The following is a 22916-nucleotide window of genomic DNA, read 5'->3' as shown; positions in this document are numbered from 1 at the left end:
GTTGGAATGAACTAAAAATGCTCAAAGACTCCACAAAAAGCTTCATTTGTTTATTTGATCAAAGATACTTTTCACAATATGACTGTTATAAATTATAAAGTACAGAATATGGGATTCTCACAAAAAGCTTTTCGAAATAATCATCTAGTAAAGTAAAAATAAAGTGGTAAACTAAATTTCCTAAAAACTTCAGATCTTTCTGGTAAAACAAAACAGTAGAAAAATATATATACATCCCCTACTACTTAGCCTGGCTTGTAGGCACCAGGATGGATATATAAATTATGCAACAGAATGGAACAAGCTCACGTTTTTTGTACCCCAATTAACACAGCATTGCTGTTGCCTTGACTGAAACTGGCTTTAGAGTAGAGGAAATCACCAAGTGATTTAAAACACAGTCCATCTGCATAACACCCTTCAAGCATTGTAACAAGTGCTGCTGCATAAAACTGTCTGTGTTTGGGAAAAGAACGCCTGGCCAAAAGTGGCCTTGTTTATACATAAAACTCCGATGCATTCTGCACGTCTAAGTTTGTCATGACTCGCTATAAAGATTTGAGTCCTATTGAAAACCGTCGTCGTGAGTGCCCCCATCCCGACTAAAACGGCGGTTGAGACTGATACGAAGCACCAGGGTAGGTTGGGTTTGTTCCCAACTGACTTGGGTAACCCATGGGCGACACAGAGTACCCCCGAGGCTGGATCTGGCTGGCCACAATGGGCGTGCTCGTGTAGGCGCTGCTTGGGTAGATGGCGCTGGTGACTGGAAGTGCAGACGCTGCGTAGCTGGGCACTGTAGTGGCTCCAAGTTGGCTGCCCCCGAGGTATGTTGGCATCGGGTACTGGGTGGGGTAGCCTGCGGGCGTGGTTGAGGGGAGAGACTGAAGTGATGGGTAGCCTACGGTGTGAAAGGCCCCTGTCCCTACAGTGGCCGATGGGTAGCCTGTGGCCGATAGAGTGGAGTAGCCTGTTGGTGGAGTGTAGTAGGCCGGATTGGCTGCCATTGCATAGGCCTGAGTGACAGACTGGTAGCGCTGGGTCTGGGCCCCGGGAGGCAGGCCAGGTTGTGATGGGGGGTAGGGGCTTGTAGTGAACCCCCCAGCGGTGTAAAGACCAGGCTTGTCACTGGAGGAGGGGAAGCTGCTACCTGGAGGTATACTTCCAGTGTGACTGTGGTGGTAGTTCATTGCTCCTGTCAATAAAACATAACAAGGTCAGATAGGAACTATGCAGAAGGGGCAGGCTTCATATTAACATCGTAGTTGCAGGGGTTTCAACTATCACTTCAGTTCTAATGAAATACCTCACTGACATACTGTTCCCAAACATAATACAAACAAATTATGCAACTGTGGTTCTTCAAATGACTGGTCCACAAAAAATTATTAATAAATCACTGATCTTACCTGTCTTGTTGGTCTTAAACTGTGTGTACTTGGATTTCTAATCTGAAAAAGAGATTCCATAACGTAAAATCCACCTACTATATGATAAATTTACCAAGCCACACTAAATACATTTCGGTCTATTTATTGTTCTCCTCCCAAAATAAGGTGCTAGGGAAAGCTAGAATTGAATATTTTTTCCTGTCAGGTAGTAATCATCTCCACTACTGAGGGAATATCAATGATCAGATACATAATTTGAAAAGAAAGTTCAGTTTGTTGCTCCTCAAGAGCAAGCATCTTTTTTATCTACAAATTTGCCTGGTCCAGTGGCTATACAAGCAAGATGATTTGTTTTTAATCAGAAGACAAATACTATTTTCCTTCATGATTGGAAGACAAATACTGTCCTCATATCTACACACACAAGCAAAAATAAATAGACTGAATGCATGCAAAATGACTGTCCATGCAATAGACAAAGATTACAAACCAAACCATGCATACTTCATGAGCTGCATAAATGATATTTCATATTCAATATGTTCATGCTAATTACATGAGAAATGTAGGTCACCTGCAACAGCTGTGACAAGCTGCCACATTGTTTACTGCTAGGTACAACTAAAACCAAACTATAGGCAAATGCACAAAACACAGTTTAACAGATAATTTTAGCCCCAACATTAGTACTTCCTATACCTGAATCAAGTATCGCTATGCATACATCCCAATGCCTGTATATCCAGTGTTCATTCCAGTCTCTCTAAAGAGTGGGCCCAGGACCCACCATCCCTCAGTTGTGAATCATTTAGAAAATACAGATTGAATAGTTTTCTTAGTCTTAGCTAACACAACAGGATACTTCAGCAATGAACAGGGATTCTTATGATCAGTCTGACAGTGACTAATACATTTATGTTGTCGGATTATGGTTTAGGTTAATGACATGTTTTACAATTGTTTACAAATGTTTTAAACGTTCTGAATGCCAAAATAACATGGGGATACCTGTAAAGTTGGCGGGTTAGTGAATTAGTTTTACGTCGCACTCAGCAATATTCCAGCTATATGGTGGCAGTCTGTAAATAATTGAGTCTGGACCAGACAATCCAGTTATCAACCATCCGATCCTGAATGTTGGTTCGAAATTCTCAACCTGAACTTAACATACCCTGTAAACACTTTGTTTATCTGATGGGTAATGCACATTGCTTATGATTTGCTGCTTGGTTGAATGATAGCCACTGGCAAAGTTTGAACAACATATTTTAAAATATACCAAACACGTATACCAGGGGTGGAAATAACTTTAAAATTGCTAGTGTACTCCGGTACAGTGACACACTTAAAATCACTTGCCCTGATAATTCTTCCACTATACCGGCCGATTTTCTTGTTGATTTTTTAAATAAACAACATAATAAACATTGGAAAGTCAACTGGACACTGGTACAGCGTGAAATACAAATTTGCTAGCCCGACAGAAACAAACACTGGACTGGGGTGTCGGGCAATGGGTTATCTCCACCCCTGTATACATTGCTTTTTCTCGAAAAATGTAAGACGTTCAGACATTTGACGTTTGACAGCCACTGTGTCCCCCATGGCTGACTGACTGACTGAGTTTGGTTTTACGCCGCTTTTAGCAATATTCCAGCAACATCACGGCGGGGGACACCAGAAATGGGCTTCACACATTGTACCCATGTACCCGGGTCTTCGGCGTGACGAGCCAACGCTTTAACCATTAGGCTACCCCACCGCCCCGTGTCCCCCATGGCAACAAAAGTGTGAAACTACAACATGAAAGGTGATTGATTAACTTAACGAAACCAATCTATCGCAACCAATTTTACTAAACAGTGTTTTTTCACATTACACCGATTTGTAGGTTTTGCACTGGCATTCAAGACACAGGTTGAAAGAAAGTCATGAACTGAATTCAGAGTGCTCACAGCAACAATAACTCGTTTCAGCGAGGATAGGCGTATTGTTTGGGTTTTTTTCCCAGAGACCTACTAATTTGGAGTTTTGCAAAGTGAAAACAAACTTGCAAAGTGTTTGATTTACATTTATGGATGTGATGTCATGCTTCACCCATACTTGTACAGTGCACCATGTTAAATGTTAGAGCACGGCCAAGAATGAACACTGTAGACTGAGCTGCCAACTGCAATATTTCAGAAGCATCCACCATGTCCTGTGCAAGCACAGCACCACACTACTCACTGCCACCTAGGGAGCTAACACACAATGAGGGCACATGAAAACACAATGTTCATCAATGAATGTGTATTCATGGATATTCATAAAGTAATAAGTAAATTCCATAATGTCCATATCAAAGTAATTTAAATACTGTCAACCACTCATCCAAAGGTATAAAGATGTGTATATAATTTCACTGGAACAAAACATTATAGTTCCGAAAAAGTTCTTGGTCCATCAGTGACTATAATGGATCATTTACAGGAAGACCAAAGAAAACAAAGCCATTGCAACATTCAAATCAAATCAAAGGCCTATTGGTTGGTTGTTCAGGTGGATATGTTAAGAACTGTTGACCATTAAATGGAAGTTCACTAAGTTGACTGTTGTAAATACTATTCAAACTTATTTTAGATCTGATCCTCACAAGACTGTCTTTACTATAGTAACAATCACACTGATTAGAGAGTTCGGAGAGACATAACATGTGAAAACCTGTGCAGATAAGCTTTTCCGAAATGACATAAAACATGTCAAATTTCCAACTGAAATCCTTCTGTTATATCACACGATGTCAAAAGAACAGGTATGGTGCAAACAAACCTAAAATTTTAAAAGATAGACTCAGACCAAGTTGTACCTTAGCTTCACCATTGTAGTGCACCCTGGCTGAGTGTGTCATGAGGGTAGAAAGCTTCACCATTCCTAATTTAAGCCAATGTTTGAGGTGATAAGAGACAAACAACCAGCTTGTTTGGATTATATGTAAGAAATTGACAATGAGCAGATGCACTTCAAACCTTGGCAACAAAGCTCCTAAATGACTTCAAATTTTGCAAGAACAAAAAAAATCTTCCAGGGTAATGAAGATATCACATTATATAACTGAGATTATTTTATAACACTGCATTAAGTACACCTTTTCACCATAAACATACAGGTAAAATGAGCATGTTAATAAGTGTTTCATTACTTGTTTATGAGCTTAATCTATACTTGAAATCAAAGGCAAGAAACTTGTGATATTTTATACATCATAATCAATATAGATCCTGACAAGGACAAGATGTAGCTCTCAAAAATGGACACAGGCTCAGCTTAAAAATATGTTCTAGAAGCCCCTAGTTCACTTGAATATTGAGACATAAGTACCGAGCATCACACTGAAGAAACCGTTTGATAGAGAAATATTTGGTCATGGACTTTCCAAGGCATCATACAGGTATTTACACAAACATGCTAGTCAACTGGGTCAAAATGGACAAACCTATCACTTCTTGTGATAGTTTAGCTTGGTTTGAAGTTAAAAAGATTAGTGACTATTTAAAACCTGAGTTCACCTCTTCCAGCCAAAGTCCAATAATCTAAACATTGAAATCATTTGAAATCAACACCACAAATGAAGGCAAAGACTAGCCCATCAGCAACAAATGTTATGGTCTCATTCTGTGGTGCTTAATGGCTTTAAATTCTTCAGTTCATACCATCTATTCCCAAACATGAAGAAAATTTAAGCCAGAACCTATTTGACTCCAATAATGAAGTCACAGCAACTGCAGAGAGGGCGTTGTGGACATCCAGGAGAAGGCCTATGAAGCTGGACTTATATCCCAACAACATCTTTGGTGGAAAGTGCATTAATGTGGAAAGTGACATGCTTAAAAATGAAATCCTGTTAATATCTTCAGGGAAAGTCTTTCTGTGGGAGCCCCAGAACATTTCAATCAACTCATAAATGAATCATATTCACTGAAAGAACCTTTATCAGTAACTGCTTTGCAAAGGATTTATCTATTATTCTCAACCAAGGTCCTTCAGCAGGCTCATTGGGAAGAAACATAACATTTTCAATGTTTGATTGTTTTAATGTTCTTATTACTATAAATTCTGGGAAATTTGGAAACTTGAAATATGATTTTTCCCTGTCTTCTGTTGATCTAAGACTGAATATTGACCTCTGAGCAAGAGTAGATAAATCCTTGCTTCTGTGAGCAAAAAGGTCACAAGGGGTATATGACATCCTTCATGTTGAAGTTGAACTGGCATCTAACAATGGTAAAACTTTGACATTTACTTGGAGCCTGTCTCAGAGTTTATTTCCAGTCTAAGTAAACTTAGGCTCAGTATTATTCGTTCCACTGCTATACTGAGTCTAACAAAACCTTGTGGAAGGTCGCATCAGGTAACCTTTGAGCAACCTATGACCGCCCAATCAAATGCGACATGGCCAAACGGATTTAACCAATCAGACAACGGCTACTATTTAGGGTTTGGCGGGACTTACAAAATGGTTTATCTCTTCCCCGGTCGCCAACACTGATCTCATAACAAATGAAAACCCGCATAAAACACAGATATATGACCTGCAGAATATACGCTTTTGAGTTTCTGTTGACATGGCTATCATTTGCTAACATTTCCGCAAGCTGACATCCTTGAATACTGAACGTTATTCTCAGCGACTATTTACTCACTCTTGTGGCGTGCTCCATGTGCATCACTCGGAAGCGATCGTACGGAAAATAGCATTTGGAATTGTTCGGGTACAAAACTTTTTCGAGGTAAAAGTTCAAAAGGTATGTGCGAATGTCAACTTTCATGATTTGGTAAGCTGTGTTCTGATTGGTCCATTGAAAAGGTTACCTGACGCGACCTTCCACAAGGTTTTGTTAGACTCAGTATAGCAGTGGAACGAATAATACTGAAGCCTAAGTTTACTTAGACTGAGTTTATTTCCTAACACAATTAACTAGGTTGTCTGAAGCTAAGTCTCTGAATTTATATAGTTTGATAGAAACAAATAATTTCATCTTAACTGAAAAGGAGCCCCACGAACCTGAGGAAATCTGAACTTGCTTCACTATAGCTTTACCATTGCAGAAAGTGATGGACAGATGGGGAACTGGTTCAGGGACTGTGAGACAGACTATGAACAACAAAAATGGATGCTTTTCTCTAATAATATCAATAAATACTTGGATACAAATTCAGGATATTACTCAACCACTGTAATAAAAAAGATCACAGAAGAGCACTAATTAGCAAACTGAACTGTGGAAACTATTTCCAAGGCTTCATATAATCAAAAAGAAACATTCAGCATGTTCAGCAAATATTCATATTTTGGCAAACTTCAATTCCATGTATGAATGCTATCATGCCAAAACCATTGGACACAATTTTTACATCTGATTTACAGATATATTTAATTACACATAAACATGGCAGGGCAAAATATCTGTACAAATATGTTTATGCAGCTCACACTTGCATACATTTTGGAATTTGTATGGCCATAGCAAACGAAAAAGGGTAAAACTATTGCTACATGGTGACAACATTTTAACAGTAACAAAAATAGAAATTTAGTTCTGTCCAAGACAACGTTGTTTTCTTTGTAAGGTGTTCACACAGAAAGAAATTACACACAATCCATGTATATTTTTCTAACATCTCTCACAAATAGCTTTCTAGTGATGTTTACATGATTGTTAATTATATCTAAGATGAAATGACTAAGATTTACCCTGTTAATGCACATTGATGGAAGCTGTTATCAACAGTACAGAACAGCTTAACCAGCATGGTTCACACCAGCAGTTATATTTCCACTACCTCAGACGTGTCACTAATTATTATATGCATCACAAACGTGAATCAAAATAGACATCTTGGACAATATTGAAACTATTTTCTCAAACAGATTAATTGGCCAGTTACTTACATCTTACCAAGTTATATACTGGCAAACAAGGATAAAACAGAAGGATAAGTTGGACCGGCAATGAGCAAACCCATTAAATTGCGAAAGGTAGAGCAAATGTAGGCTAGTGCACATGCATTGCATGACGATGAAATTGATTCCTGCCACTGTCGAACTTGGTGTTTGATGAGACAGGCCACACGTTTTGCCCATCGCAGTGCCCTTGATCGCTGACAACCTGGTGCCCCTTCGCTAACAATGGCAAGCGCCAGTGGGTGGCACTCATACATGCTAATACAGGTTAATTGTCAGGTCGGTGCCCAACTTATCCTTCTTTGCCAGTAGACATGCAGCTCCAAAACCAATATCTTGGTCAATTTGCATGTAATCCTGACAATAGCCCCCAAACATAGCGAAAATTTGAGCGGCCAGTTGACATGTATTGTGACTGTAGAATGATTTTCTATTAGCTTTAAACTTCAATCAAAGTTCATATGGGATTTCTAGTCATCAAACAGTGCCACTGATAAGGTGGCACAAGCTGTTTGAGCTCACAGTAATTTTTAACAGATGGACTTTGAACTTGTCTGATTTTCTCAAAACAAGTTCTCTAAAATTTGAGAGAACTCTAACTGAAATAAATTCTGTCAGATTTAAGTTTGACCAAGGACTGGGATCTATTGACATCATAAGATATGTTTATGAAGGGTTTAAACCAAAGAAAGTGATACCTGTTTTCCTCCCCGTTAACACCATTTAACAATAGTTTATTACTGCACTGCTAAGTTGATGCCATGGCTGTTGCTACATTAACTGTTTGCTCTTCGCATAGTATATATTAATATATCATGTTTTTAGTTTCTGTTGATAAATTTCAGGATTAACAGTCTTGACCAAAGCTAACACTGTTTATAATGTTAATATCTGTAGAACTATGCTTGTACTATGCCAGATTTACACTACTGGTTGGTTGGTCTGTTGCTTAACGCCATACTCAGCAATATTCCAGCCATGTGGTGGCGGTCTGTAAAAAATTGAGTCTGGACCAAACAATCCAGCATCAGCATCAATCTACGAAATTGGGAAACGATGACACGTGTCAACCAAGCCAGCAAACCCGACAACCTGATCTCGCTAGTCGCCTTTTACAACAAGCATGGGTTGATGAAGACCAATTCTAACCCGGATCTTCATGGGTCCTTTTACACGACTGTCAACTAAGGCTGAGGTAGTGGGATGCTACAACTTGCTCCTTCACATTGGGATAACGAGTTTGTTCTCACACAGAGATGTGTAACAACCACAACACACCTACACTGAGTGTTTCAGGGACAAACCAGAAACATATTTGTTTATTCTAATATAATCCCACCATATAGCTGAAATTTTTGCATTAAACAACAAAACCATCTAATGTAATGATATTCATGTCAAATCAATGCTCACTTTTCTTCACTCATCCAAAACAGACGTTTGGGGAATACAGTGTAAACTAATGTCAGCATTACCCAAGGGACACTGTGGTACAGACACTGTAATGGATATTAAATAAATACTAACCCATCATTAATCAGAAAAATGCACGTTTGATTAGAATGCCTCATCAGTGCAAACCACTGCAAAAAGATAGTTGTTACTAGAGCTGGTTATGCAGATCCATAATCGGAGGTGAGTAATCAATCAACTGTAATCGTAAACCCAACTACAAAACTTATGTTGGGAATAATGCAACACAATCATAACATTGAGCAAATACCAATTAATACTACGATCAAGACAATCAAGGATACTCCCTTTTGAGACGTGCGCGAGTATTTTGTTTACAATGCACTTTGCAAGTCAAGAATCTGCATCAGTTGTTTTTCCTGATTTAACAAACATAATCAAAAGAAATATACTTCTAAAGTTTACTTTGGTGTTTCATTTTTTTATGAGTATGGATTAGTCTCCTGAGCCTATCGATACGCAAGTGAGATCGATCAATTGACCAGCAGTAGTTATCCTAGTTAATGGTATTACTCTGATTAATCATCTGAAAATATAATCATTAAACTGTCAATATTAATATCTGATATGCTCATAACTAGGACTGTGCATTGGCAAATACATTTTGTTGCGATATATATTTGGGGCTTCAGTGTTTGAGTGAGTATGGTTTACGCCGCTTTTAGCAATATTCCAGCAATATCACAGCAGGGGACATAAGAAGTGGGCTTCGCACTTTGTGCCCATGTGGTGAATATCCAGGTATCCAGCCTGATGAGCCAACGCTTTAACCACTGGACTACCCCAACACCCTTCAGTGTTTGAGAGTGAGTGACACTGATTGTACACGCAGAGCCTATTTTCGACATACTAAAGTCCTAAAAATAGATGTTATGGTTGTGATAACAGAAGCCTTGGATTTAGATTTGATTTTGAGAGATTGTATTTTCTTTCTTATAAAACTTAATGTAAAGTAAGCTGTTTTCTCAATCAATGAGTTTTGCCAATAGAAAACTTCAGTGTGATTGAAAGTCTGTGTAGATTTTAACTTAAACCATAGAGACAATCCTAAAACTTCACATAGTTACATAACCGGTATATAATCGAGGTTTTTGCAATAAGTATCATTTGAAAAGCGTATTGTGATATACTGGTAATACCATGCAGTCCTATTCACAACACAAATCATGGCAAAGGCCACAAAACACTATCAGTGCCACATGCCATGTAACGTGGCAATGGTATATCAACCAACAACCATGTCATGATAAAACCAACCAGATTGAAACTCATTTCATCATCAAAAAACCTGTTCATAAGAATTAATATAATTCTTCTCAGACATAAATGAATAAAAATCACATATAAGTACACATGCATGTACATTTGACATTGTTGGTTCATACTCATAGTAAAATCAAGTCTGATGAGCATCTAGTTGTTGATCAATAAGTCAAGCAGCATATATTCATAAGATGTTGGATATCTCAGTAAGACTTCAAAGACGTTTTATCAAGAATGTGAAACATTAGTTACATTCACACACACAATCTAAAACAGTAGTCCATGCAAAACAAGAAATAATGCAATGGATGTCTGTCAGGTTTGTTGAAAGGCATTTTTCTGTTCAGCCAGTTGTACTCTGCTCTGCAAATGTTTTGAATATAATGAATTGCACAAAAAATTGTTTTAATAAAATCAGTAATCAATTCAAACTTATTGCAAATGTAACATTCATAGTAACTATTCATGTTGTTAATGTGACTGGTCCTGTTTAAACTAGTTTGTAATGTTAGAATGGAATTTGTAATTGTCCGTTTAAAAAATATAAACCTGTTGTTGAAGAAGCATCATCAAGCACTCACCTCAGTTTGCTCACATTGGTGTTATACCAACATGAAAGTCACAAACCTGAAACATTAAATGGATTGGTTAAACACAAAATGTCTAGTTTGATCAATTTAAAATAAAGGTGTATACATAATGTATATGTGACTCCTAATAAAGATGTAACATTTGCAACAAGTTAAGAATTAAAATGAAGAAAAGATTGAGTAACTTTGTGATAAAAACAAGCTGCAGCCTGTCAGTTTGAAATGTGGTAAGAAATAACACATAACTCAATCTTTTTATGTTCCATTCAAAGCCAACAAAGATAACAGTGAAAATGATCTAGTTGAATGTTACAGGCGTTACATAATCTTCCTGTGCAACATGTATGTCATGAAATCTAAACACCTATGCCCTATTATCCTAAACACGTTTGAACACAAAACACAAAATATAATATTTAAATGCCATTAGATACCACAAATATTGGAACGCTTTCAAAGTAGGAAATAAAAAATTATTCCATAGATATCGACCGAATTAACTGCGCTGACTAAAGGCAAAATGTAGGTCAATGTTGGAAGATCGCAAATTCCGATTCCATCTCTTGGCGAAGCTTTCACCGACATTTTGCACGTGACTGAAAATGACTGATGACAGCGCTCCGGCCTACAAAGTAGACTAATGCCATATAAATTCCCGGTTAAAAAGCCGCCATGCGGTAAATTAACCTCTTTCAAACCAAGAAACACAGTTTCCACTCGTTTTTTTACGCTTCCTAACCCTCAACGATATTCCAGCACTAGTAATGAGGTGTTAAACACTGGATGCTAGGTCTATGTCTTAGAAAAGAACACAAGAGATTTGTCGATGCCGATTCGAAATTGCAGCATGGCGAATTGCAATCGGCGAAATGGCAATAAGGAATCTGAATAAGCAGCATTAATTTATTTCCACGATCCCGTGAAGTAAGCCTGGTAAATCTGAACAAGCCGCCTCGGGTTTACTCACATGAGAATGGTGAATCTTGTAGCCCCTCTGTTCTCGGACCCGCAAACAACAATGGCTGCTCGTTCACGCACTGCTCTGCACAGATTGGTTAGGACGATTTCGATTGGTTGAAATTTATTCAGAGCATCCATTGGTACAAATTGTATGACAAGGCACAAAAATATCTGTGTCATTTTAAATTAACAATCGTTAATTGACATTACACCTTGCACAAATATCAAGTATTCAGGTGTATCTCAAATGCAACATCCTTCTTTAAGGAAATAACAAATTTAAATATTGATATGTATTTTAATGCAGCGATATCATGAGAGGAATTTCTGTAAAGAAACATGACACCCATTTAGGCCTATATGGTGTAGGTGAAGGCCGGGACATGTTTTGAATATTTCTTTGGGTGTTATCTACCTGGATGTAGACACCGACCCCATCATAAATGCACCTGTGAAAGTAAACCAGGTTATTTGTATTTGTCTAATTTGTTTTTGATTTTAAAAGGAGACAAATAGGTTATTTGAACAATTACAAGGCTTTTAATATATGGTTACACATTTATTGATATATTGATCACGCATGAAAGGATAAAATATTGATATTTTATTGATATACAGAAAATGATGACATACGTTCGATTCCGTTAATGCGAACAACGTCTGAAGCCCATGTCTAGCGTCCCAACAGGAATATATAAAGATAAAAAGATTCGTTAAAACATGTTCACACACTTCCTTTATTGACAATGTAACCCAAGGTATGTTTACATGAAGTAATAGGAGTATATATACTTTTGTATTTTTAAATTCAAAACAAAACAACTCCCTCTGCTTTAACTGAACCAAGAAAGAGATACCCTCTGAAACAAAAGAAGTTCTTGGCACTTACGTAATGACACACTTGGATGGTCACGCTGACCAACATCCGACTGATGCAGATCGCTACCTGTTGACACTCGGGTCCGGTATCGGCTGCACAAAGCAGGTGTCCAGGTGTAAAACAGCTACTCCTGATCAGCGGATGTTGCGAAAGTACTAATTGTTACATAATTCAACTCTGTACTCGCCCGCATTGCAAACAGTTGCCTCATCTTCTACCTTGTGCGACGAGGGTGTAGGATATTCGCCAGCAAACCTGGTTAATTCCTGTAATATGAAAGCCTTTTTAAAAAGTGTTAATTTTATGGATGAGAGACACATCAGCTGAATACATGCCAAACATAAAATACTATCCTGCAAACAATTTTAAGGCTGTTGACCGAAAGACATTTGGGAATGTAGCACATCCGTATAAAGATGTATAAGATCACAAGCTCTTATGATATGCAAGTAATGAAAACTAAATACAATTGAACATATTCTTCCTTATCGATAATTCATGGGGCGACCCGGGCGTACCTGAAGACACAGGTGCTTCTTAAGTAAACACAAACCCATGCTAACAATAGATGGCAAATCTTTGCCGGAAGGGAATGAATAGCTAAACATTTTGAATACTGAAAGGATCCTGACAAGCAGCTTAGTCAGCTGAAGTTTGTCTGTTGTCTCACAACACCCCTGCACATAGTCATCATATACACACAAGTTTAAACAGGTTTACCCACTAAAGAGCGATGCATTACCCCGCATACCTTTGAAATCCGATGATATTCACAAGGCTCCACAATTATGCTTTTCGTGTATATATTGACTTGTGCGTGCGTGTGTGCATGTAGGCGCGGACAACATCGATGAACTGGCAGAATTGATTTAATCAAATCCAACACTACCTGTCCGCTGTTTGATATCGTGTGACTTAGATCATTCTACATGTGGCACTGATGGATTGTTTCAGTACATAACATTATTTGCAACTTGAACGTAACAACCAAAAGGGTAGTGTCTCTTTTTAAAACTTTTGTGTGTCGAAGTAATGGTCGGTCTCAGTTACTACTTTATCATGTATTCAAAAGTTGACAGTGATGAAAATTTGTTAATGCACAGTTAAGATCACTCCAAGTTTTTTCGCGGTGGCTGAATGGGTAAGGCGGCTGACTTTGTGTGCTGAAGGTTAGGTGCGTGACTTGGAGGGTGTGGGTTCGAATCCAGGATGGGACTCAACCCACCAAAAGTGCTAGAATCTGTACTTTACAGAGAAAGTGTAATCCCAAATATAACATATGTTACATTGAAGCGTGTTGTTTTGCATTGTCACGTTAGATGCGCTTCAAGATTATTACTACTACAAGTGTATGTGTGACGTCAAACTGTATGATACAATCAGTGAAATACACACGGATGTAATCATAATTTCCAGTAAGTGTACCTAGTAGTGAAAACTAGGTCCCGTGGGTAGCCGGGTCTTAATGACCTTAAACATTCAATTTACTACTATGATGTCATGTATTTCTCATTCAATATTTCGTGACAAGAGGCAATATTACGGAAATATCAACGTAAAGCCAGTGAAACTATTACTACTGAGTGTCACTGCTGGGAAATGCGAAACCACGTGGACACACAACACATGATATTGGCACATAGTGACACCGACCTCACACCATTCCTGTTACTATCTCCCAGTGGCGTTCAATGTCCCTTTAGTGCATACACGTCCCAGTATTATGTTCATATCACTAGGTCCAAGACGTGTCACTGGTCCCATGGCCCAGTATAGTCACTGCTTACCATGTCCCAGTAGGGACACTTGTCACCACACCCCAGTAGGGACACTTGTCACCACACCCCAGTAGTGACACTGGTCACCACATGCCACCAGTGTCACTGGTCCCCACATCCCACTAGTGTCACTTGCCACCACACCATAGTAGTATCACTGGTCACCACACCCCAGTAGTGACACTAGTCACAACACCATAGTACTATCATTGGTCTCCACATCCCAGTAGTGACACAAGTCACCACATCGCAGTAGAGTCACTAGTCACCACACCATAATAGTATCACTGGTCACCACATCCCAGTAGTGTTACTAGTCCCCACATGCCACCAGTGTCACTGGTCCCCACATACCACTAGTGCCACCAGTGCCCACATGCCACCAGTGTCACTGGTCCCCACATACCACTAGTGTCACTTGCCACCACACCATAGTAGTATCAATGGTCACCACACCCAGTAGTGACACTAGTCACAACACCATAGTACTATCACTGGTCCCCACATCCCAGTACTGACACTGGTCCCCACATCCCAGTAGTGACACAAGTCACCACATCCCAGTAGAGTCACTAGTCACCACACCATAAGAGTATCACTGGTCACCACATCCCAGTTGTGTCACTGGTCACCACATCCCAGTAGTGACACTTGTCACCACACCCCAGTAATATCACTGGTAACCACATCCAAGTAGTGTCACTTGCCACCACACCCCATGAGTGTCACTTGTCACCACAACCCAGTAGTGTCACTAGTCACCACATCCCAGTAGTGTCAATAGTCACCACATTCCAGTAGTGTCACTGGTCACCACACCCCAGTAGTGTCACTGGTCACCACACCCCAGTAGTTTCACTGGTCACCACATCCCAGTAGTGTCACTGGTCACCACACCATAGTAGTATCACTGGTCACCACATCCCAGTTGTGTCACTGGTCACCACATCCAAGTAGTATCACTGGTCCCCACATCCAGTAGTGTCACTGGTCACCACACCATAGTAGTGTCACTTGTCACCACACCCCAGTAGTGTCACTTGTCACCACACCCCAGTTGTGTCACTGGTCACCACACCCCAGTAGTGTCACTGGTCCCCACATCATAGTAGTGTCACTTGTCACCACACCCCAGTAGTGTCACTGGTCACCACACCCCAGTAGTGTCACTTGTCACCACACCATAATAGTGTCACTGGTCACCACACCCCAGTAGTGTCACTGGTCACCACATCCCAGTAGTGACACTTGCCACCATACCATAGTAGTATCACTTGTCCCCACATCCCAGTAGTGACACTTGCCACCACATCCAAGTAGTGTCACTTGTCACCACACCATAGTAGTGTCACTGGTCACCACATCCCAGCAGTGTCACTTGTCACCATACCATAGTAGTGTCACTGGTCACCACATCCCAGTAGTGACACTTGACACCACACCATAATAGTTACACTAGTCACCACACCATCATAGTGTCACTGGTCACCACACCATAGTAGTATCACTGGTCACGACATCCCAATAGTGACACTTGCCACCACACCATAGTAGTGTCACTGGTCACCACATCCCAATAGTGACACTTGCCACCACATCCAAGTAGTGTCACTTGTCACCACACCATAGTAGTGTCACTGGTCACAACATCCCAGTAGTGTCACTTGTCACCACACCATAGTAGTGCAACTGGTCACTGTACATCCAGCAGTAGTATCACTGGTCACGACATCCCAGTAGTGTCACTTGTCACCACACTATAGTAGTGTCACTTTGCACCACACCATAGTAGTGTCACTGGTCACCACATCCCAGTAGTGTCACTTGCCAGCACATCCCAGTAGTGTCACTAGTCACTACATCCCAGTAGTATCACTGGTCACCACACCCCAGTAGTGTCATTTGCCATCACATCCCAGTAGTGTCACTGGTCACCACATACCAGTAGTGTCACTGGTCACATACCAGTTCTGTACCAGCATCACTGGTCAGTATGTACCAGTAGGTCCCCACACCCCAGCAGTGTCACTGGTCACCATGTACCAGTAGGTCACTTGTCACCAAACCATGGTATGTCACTGGTCATCACATCCCAGCAATGTCACTGGTCACCACATACCAGTAGGACTGTCCCAACATACCAGCAATGTCACTGGTCACCATGTACCAGTAGGACTGTACACCCCAGCAATGTCACTGGTCACCATGTACCAGTAGGACTGGTCATACCAGCAGTAGTGTCACTGGTCACCATGTACCAGTAGGACTGCTTGCATACCAGCAATGTCACTGGTCACCATTTACCAGTAGGACCACATCCCAGTAATGACACTGGTACCATATCCAGCAATGTCACTTCGTCACTAGTGTCACCATCCCAGCAGTGTACCAGTAGGACTGTACATACCAGCAATGTCACTGGTCACCATAGTTACCAGTAGGACTGTACATCACCAGTATGTCACTGGTCACCATGTACCAGTAGGACTGTACATCCCAGCAATGTCACTGGTCACCATTTACCAGTAGGACTGTTCATCCCAGCAATGTCACTGGTCACTACCACATACCAGTAGGACTGACATCCCAGCAATGTCACTGGTCACTACCAGTAGTACTGTACATACCAGCAATGTCACTGGTCACCATGAACCAGTAGTGACATAGCAGTGTGTCACTGGTCACCACATCCCACCCAGCAATGTCACTGGTCACCATGGTCACCAGTCAGGTCTGTACATACCAGCAAGTGTCACTGGTCACCACACCAGTAGGACTGTCACCACATCCCAGCAATGTCACTGGTCACCAGTATGTCACTGTACCAGTAGTGTCACTGTCACCATCCCAGCAGTAGTGTCACTGGTCACCTATTTACCAGTATCACTTGTCACACCCCAGCAGTGTCACTTATCACCACATTCAGTAGTGTCATTTGTCTCCACACCCAGCAGTGTCACTGGTCACCACACCAGTAGGACTGTATCACTGGTCACCATACATCCCAATAGTGACTGTTGCCACCATACCATAGTAGTATCACTTGTCACCACATCCCAGTAGTGACACTTGTTCATCCCACCACATCACTGGTCACCATGTACCAGTAGGACTGTACATCATAGCAGTGTCACTGGTCACCACATCCCAGTAGTGACTTGTCACCATCCCAGCAGTGTCACTGGTCACCACATCCCAGTAGTGACTGTTGCCATCCAGCAAGTGTCACTGGTCACCACATACCAGTAGGACACTTGCAACACCACACCATAATGTACACTGGTTACCACACCATAATAGTGTCACTTGTCACCACACCATAGTAGTGTCAATGGTCACCACATCCCAGTAGTGTCACTTGTCAGCACGCCCCAGTAGTGTCACTGGTCACCACATCCCAGTAGTGTCACTTGTCAGCATGCCCCAGTAGTGTCACTGGTCAACACACCCCAGTAGTGTCACTTGTCAGCATGCCCTAGTAGTGTCAATGGTCACCACATCCCAGTTGTGTCACTTGTCACCACACCCCAGTAGTGTCACTTGTCAGGAGGCACCAGTAGTGTCACTGGTAGGTCTGTTCATACCAGCAATGTCACTGGTCACTTTGTACCAGTAGGACTGTTCATCCCAGCAATGTCACTGGTCACCATGAACCAGTAGGACTGTACATACCAGCAATGTCACTGGTCACCATGTACCAGTAGGTCTGTACATACCAGCAATGTCACTGGTCACCATGTACCAGTAGGACTGTACATACCAGCAATGTCACTGGTCACCATGCACCAGTAGGTCTGTACATACCAGCAATGTCACTGGTCACCATGAACCAGTAGGACTGTTCATCCCAGCAATGTCACTGGTCACCATGAACCAGTAGGACTGTTCATCCAAGCAATGTCACTGGTCACCATGTACCAGTAGGACTGTACATACCAGCAATGTCACTGGTCACCATGTACCAGTAGGACTGTACATACCAGCAATGTCACTGGTCACCATGTACCGGTAGGACTGTTCATACCAGCAATGTCACTGGTCACCATGTACCAGTAGGACTGTACATACCAGCAATGTCACTGGTCACCATGAACCAGTAGGACTGTACATATCCAGCAATGTCACTGGTCACCATGTACCAGTAGGTCTGTACATACCAGCAATGTCACTGGTCACCATGTACCAGTAGGACTGTACATACCAGCAATGTCACTGGTCACCAGTAGGTCTGTTCATACCAGCAATGTCACTGGTCACCATGTACCGTAGGACTGTAGGACTGTACATACCAGCAATGTCACTGGTCACCATGTACCGGTAGGACTGTACATACCAGCAATGTCACTGGTCACCATGTACCGGTAGGACTGTACATACCAGCAATGTCACTGGTCACCATGTACCAGTAGGACTGTACATACCAGCAATGTCACTGGTCACCATGTACCAGTAGGATGATACCAAAGTGATAGCAGGAGAATTCTTCACAGGAGGGGATTGGTAGCAGACGTCAGTGGACATGGTGAAATTTGACATTACAGAACAGCCAACACTACTGTCATTTTAAGACCTGATAGAAATGGCGGTACGAAAACCGAAAATACTTAATTTTTGCATTGCATTACGGTGTACCAAACTGAAGACAAAATACCACGGTTCTACTAATGTCAATGTCCAAGTAATGTCTTTCCCAGTTAGTTCATTTAAAATAACGAAGATTGTGGTTATTTTTTTCCATATTATTAAACAACGTAAGGTTTGGCTCTTTGGCTCAATTTTTTCACTATGATCACATCTCATATAACGAACGGAAATGGACCAAACCGAAGGCCTTGTACAGCAATACATACTGTACTGTGGTAAAAGCGTACCATTTCACCCATATCAGGCAGCCATCTGGGCCATCAGATCCCCTCATGGAAATACTATCTTAAGAGTAATGGCTTTTTCTACATGACCATTCACAACCTCCCACTTATAACTGCATCTGACATGAGTAAGTAGTAAACCTTAGAGCACACATGTGAGACAATTTATGTTTTGGTTGAAGTCACAACCAGAAGTTCAGTGCCATCAAACCAGGGTTCACTATAAAAAATTATTTTGGATTGAAACCCAAAATTACTGCATTCCTTCTATAATAATGATAATTCATGTTTATAGCGCCCAGTATCCATCTGTCTAGTTGCTCGCTGGCGCATAGGTAGGAGTCAGTAGGTGTGAAGTCTGGTGCACATGTAAACCCATCTTGCCCCAGTCCAAACATTTCAAGCTGTATGTGGTAGGAGCAAGTGAATACCACAATCTGCAATATTCCAGCTCTATCAACTGAAAGAACAAGATGTCTGCCATCTGGATACAATTAAACATCAGCCATGCTACAGCATCTATGCTATATTCCCATTTCAGTCTGCATGGGGTACTGATGCTTATGTCTAAGGGGCCTAAGTGATAAAGAAGCAGGGCACAATAGTCACCATTGTACTAGTGTTAGGTATTGGTTAAAATCTCATAATTGATGATTGGTTCATTACAACCGATCAATCATCAAAAATAATTGGTTAGCATCATTTAAGAAATTTTCCTGGTAATTTTTGTTATTTCAATTAATCGGACCACCACTAGATTGTACACATTGTGTACAAACATTACATCAACAAAGATTATTCAGCCACCAAGCTACTCTTTGAATACATGTTCTATAAACATGTCTCTCTCACAAAGGCCCATTTCTGGTGTCCCCTGCCATGATATTGCTGGAATATTGCTAAAATCAGCGTGAAACCATACTCACTCACTCTCACGAAGTATGCCCTATGGTGGGAAGTTCCACAAGCAAAAGTATAAAAAAAAAGTTTGACAAATAAGAATTCATTACTTCACGCAATTTTATTAGTCATCTTTTAAACACCATGTATGTGATGATAACATTCCTTGTTGTCTATTACATTTCTGAACTGTCCATTCCTTGGCTGCTTGACAGCCTAACTCTAAATGCATCAAATACTTTGTCCTAATTTCCCTTCAAGCCAGTTGTGTCTTGAGTACTTGTTGCATCCCTGTGCATAATGCCTATTGTGTTGATATTTAGAAAAGCACGCCTTACTAACGGCTATTTCAGAACCAATGGTGTAGTCATCCTTGAAGATATTTTTTCGTGCCATTTGCTGCATTTGTTTGTGACGAGGTTTAGACGTACATTCCACAAACAGTCTGCCCTGTCTTCTCACAAAGTAACAGCTTGAACACCGAAGTTTGACAGAGGATCGGACTTTGTATGTTCGACACTGCTGGATCAAGGGTATACAAAATGGGTATATTGATGATTTTTGCTGGCTAATAGTCACTGTTTGTGGCATCAGCAACTGCCGACAATTGTTTACAAGTGTTGAAGAATGTCTTTCAGCTATGTTCAGGCTGGTACGTCGACAGACAGCTGGGGTCACATAAAGCGATGACAGTCTGGATATGACTTTTAGGATAGACATCTTCCTCTTTTTTGTCAATCTGAAACATGAAATAAAAGATAACACATAAACTGACCACATGTAAAAACTAACATTACAAACGTTATAGGTTCACTTATTGAGCGCAGCACTTTAAAGAACTGCCAATTTAACCGAGTTTGTAGGTGTGAGTGAGTGAGTGAGTTTGGTTTCAAACCGCTTTTAGCAATATTCCAGCAATATTACGGCGGGGGACACCAGAAATGGGCTGTACACATTGCACCCATGTGGGGAATCGAACCCGGGGTCTTCCACTGCCCCAGAGCTTGTAGGAAACATTTATGTTAATAAGTGTTTGGAATCAAATGGAATTTTGTCATTGTTACCATCACAACAATTTAAGTGTTTTATCCTATCAATGATTGAGTTCCACTGATTAGTCATATTTTCAGGAAATAAAATACCAAAGTACCTTTTCTCTGATTTGCAGGTGATAAAATTTAATGTAATAAAATATAAAGTGTTTTACAGTTGGTATATTAATCCTAAATGTTTGTTTAATTCCTTCCGGTTGTATACTTGAAATAAACGCTGACATCAAATGACACATTTCCGAATAATCATTCAAGTTAGCTTCCGAGTGTACTTCCACTATGTTCCAGTGGCTACACGTGCTGTACATAGAGAATACTACACGAGGTCTCATTACATACGAATTATACGAAACGAGTGTCCTTCCTATGGTATCTGACCGAGCGAAAGCAAGGTCAGATAACATAGGAAGGTCACGAAGTTCGTGATAATTCGTATGTAATGAGACCGAAAGTGTGGTATTTTATTTATTACCCACGCCTTACATGCATTTAAATTGACAAAATAGCGTATTTTTGTTATGTTTTTGGTTTCAAACTGAAACCGGTTTCATAAAGAGGTTGCGGAAGAGTTTTGTACTGTAGTACAATATATGCATGACGTCACACTAATGACGTCACTGCTATGGTAACCGACGTCACGATGCATGTCAGTTGTCATCGCCTCATACAGCCTCCTACAGTAAACTACTCCGTTGCACCTCGTTTCTTGGTTTCCAGTTGCTACATTCGGCTAACATCACTGGTGGAAACATTGCGTTGACGTTTTTCGACAGATATAATGTCTCAGTTCGACTCACAATTAAACAGCGACACGGCAACGTTCGCAATGTTTACATTCCCACAATGCATTTAAGTTGTAGAATGAATGAATTCACGTGTTTGTTATGAATGAAAAAATAGTTACGTCAGAATGTGACCTAATTGAGAGGTCATCGGTTATCCAATCAAATCGTTAGAATCTCAGGTCAAGTCGTTACGACACAGGTCAACGCGATACGACACTCGTGTGACGTACGAGATTAATATGCAACTACCCATACGTTGACCACGTGGGTAATAAATGATGATACAGTGTCGATACAGGGTAAACACTGACTAATCTGTAAACCTACAAAACAGGCGTCAGACATTGAGTGTACATTTATGTTGTGACCGTATTCACTGGGTAATGCAAATGGCAAATGGCACGTTTTCTTGCATGTTATAAAATCATGTGTCTGAGTGGGGTATTCATGCTTCGCTGCGGCATGGTATCTCAGTGAGCTGCAATACCAGTCATCATGCATCGCGAATTTAGGGCACATCGTGACACAGTCTTGAAGGTTACAGTTACGATTTACCCTAGAAAACAGCATAACCAAGACACACACGGACAGTAAAGTACGGAATATGAAGAGCGTAAAGACGTAGATGTAAAATTGATGAAAGCACCACCTACATGAAATATTCAATGTTTCACTTCGTAAATTTGAGGTTATCGGCATTGGACAAGAAAGGGACAGAACTCCTTATAAATAAAGGGGAGGTAATACAGAATTACTGAAAGAGACGCTCGTACAATACCTATTTTGACCGAAGCAATAGTTTATTCAAAATTTGATTTCATAGCAACTTACAACCAACAAGGTGAGGTGAGGTGAAATTGGGTTTAACGTCGTGCTTGAGAATATTTCGCTCATATGACAACGTGCATGCGTGTGTATGTGTATGTGCGGCTGCTTGTACTAGCCCAGACTTAAGCTGGTTTTATAGTGCTAGCTCACTGAAATACCATGCCGCAGTGAAGCATGAATACCCCACTCAGACACATTATACTG

General features: G+C 40.7%; 1 protein-coding gene and 1 long non-coding RNA gene across 2 annotated transcripts; both read right to left on the bottom strand.

Annotated features, from left to right (window-relative positions):
- Positions 1–35: 35 nt before the first annotated feature.
- LOC124262399 (calcium-binding protein P-like) lies at positions 36–11709 on the bottom strand. Its single transcript, XM_046696884.1, has 4 exons — positions 11629–11709; positions 10653–10698; positions 1410–1451; positions 36–1195 (listed from the first exon to the last, which is right to left on the bottom strand). Exon 4 carries the CDS (start codon positions 1188–1190, stop codon positions 603–605), a length of 588 nt encoding a protein of 195 aa, XP_046552840.1. The 5' UTR covers positions 1191–1195; positions 1410–1451; positions 10653–10698; positions 11629–11709; the 3' UTR covers positions 36–602.
- An 8898-nt stretch (positions 11710–20607) lies between these two features.
- Positions 20608–22618, bottom strand: LOC124263050. The gene is made up of 2 exons (XR_006894760.1): positions 22538–22618; positions 20608–20786 (listed from the first exon to the last, which is right to left on the bottom strand). It is a non-coding gene; the product is annotated as an uncharacterized LOC124263050 (long non-coding RNA).
- Between the last annotated feature and the right edge of the window lie 298 nt (positions 22619–22916).

Source organism: Haliotis rubra, unplaced genomic scaffold (assembly GCF_003918875.1).
Source record: "Haliotis rubra isolate DU_JTF1 unplaced genomic scaffold, ASM391887v1 Scf12, whole genome shotgun sequence".
Classification (NCBI taxonomy): domain Eukaryota; kingdom Metazoa; phylum Mollusca; class Gastropoda; order Lepetellida; family Haliotidae; genus Haliotis; species Haliotis rubra.
Note: the sequence above shows the minus strand (reverse complement) of the source record. Positions and strands in the feature narration are given on the sequence as shown.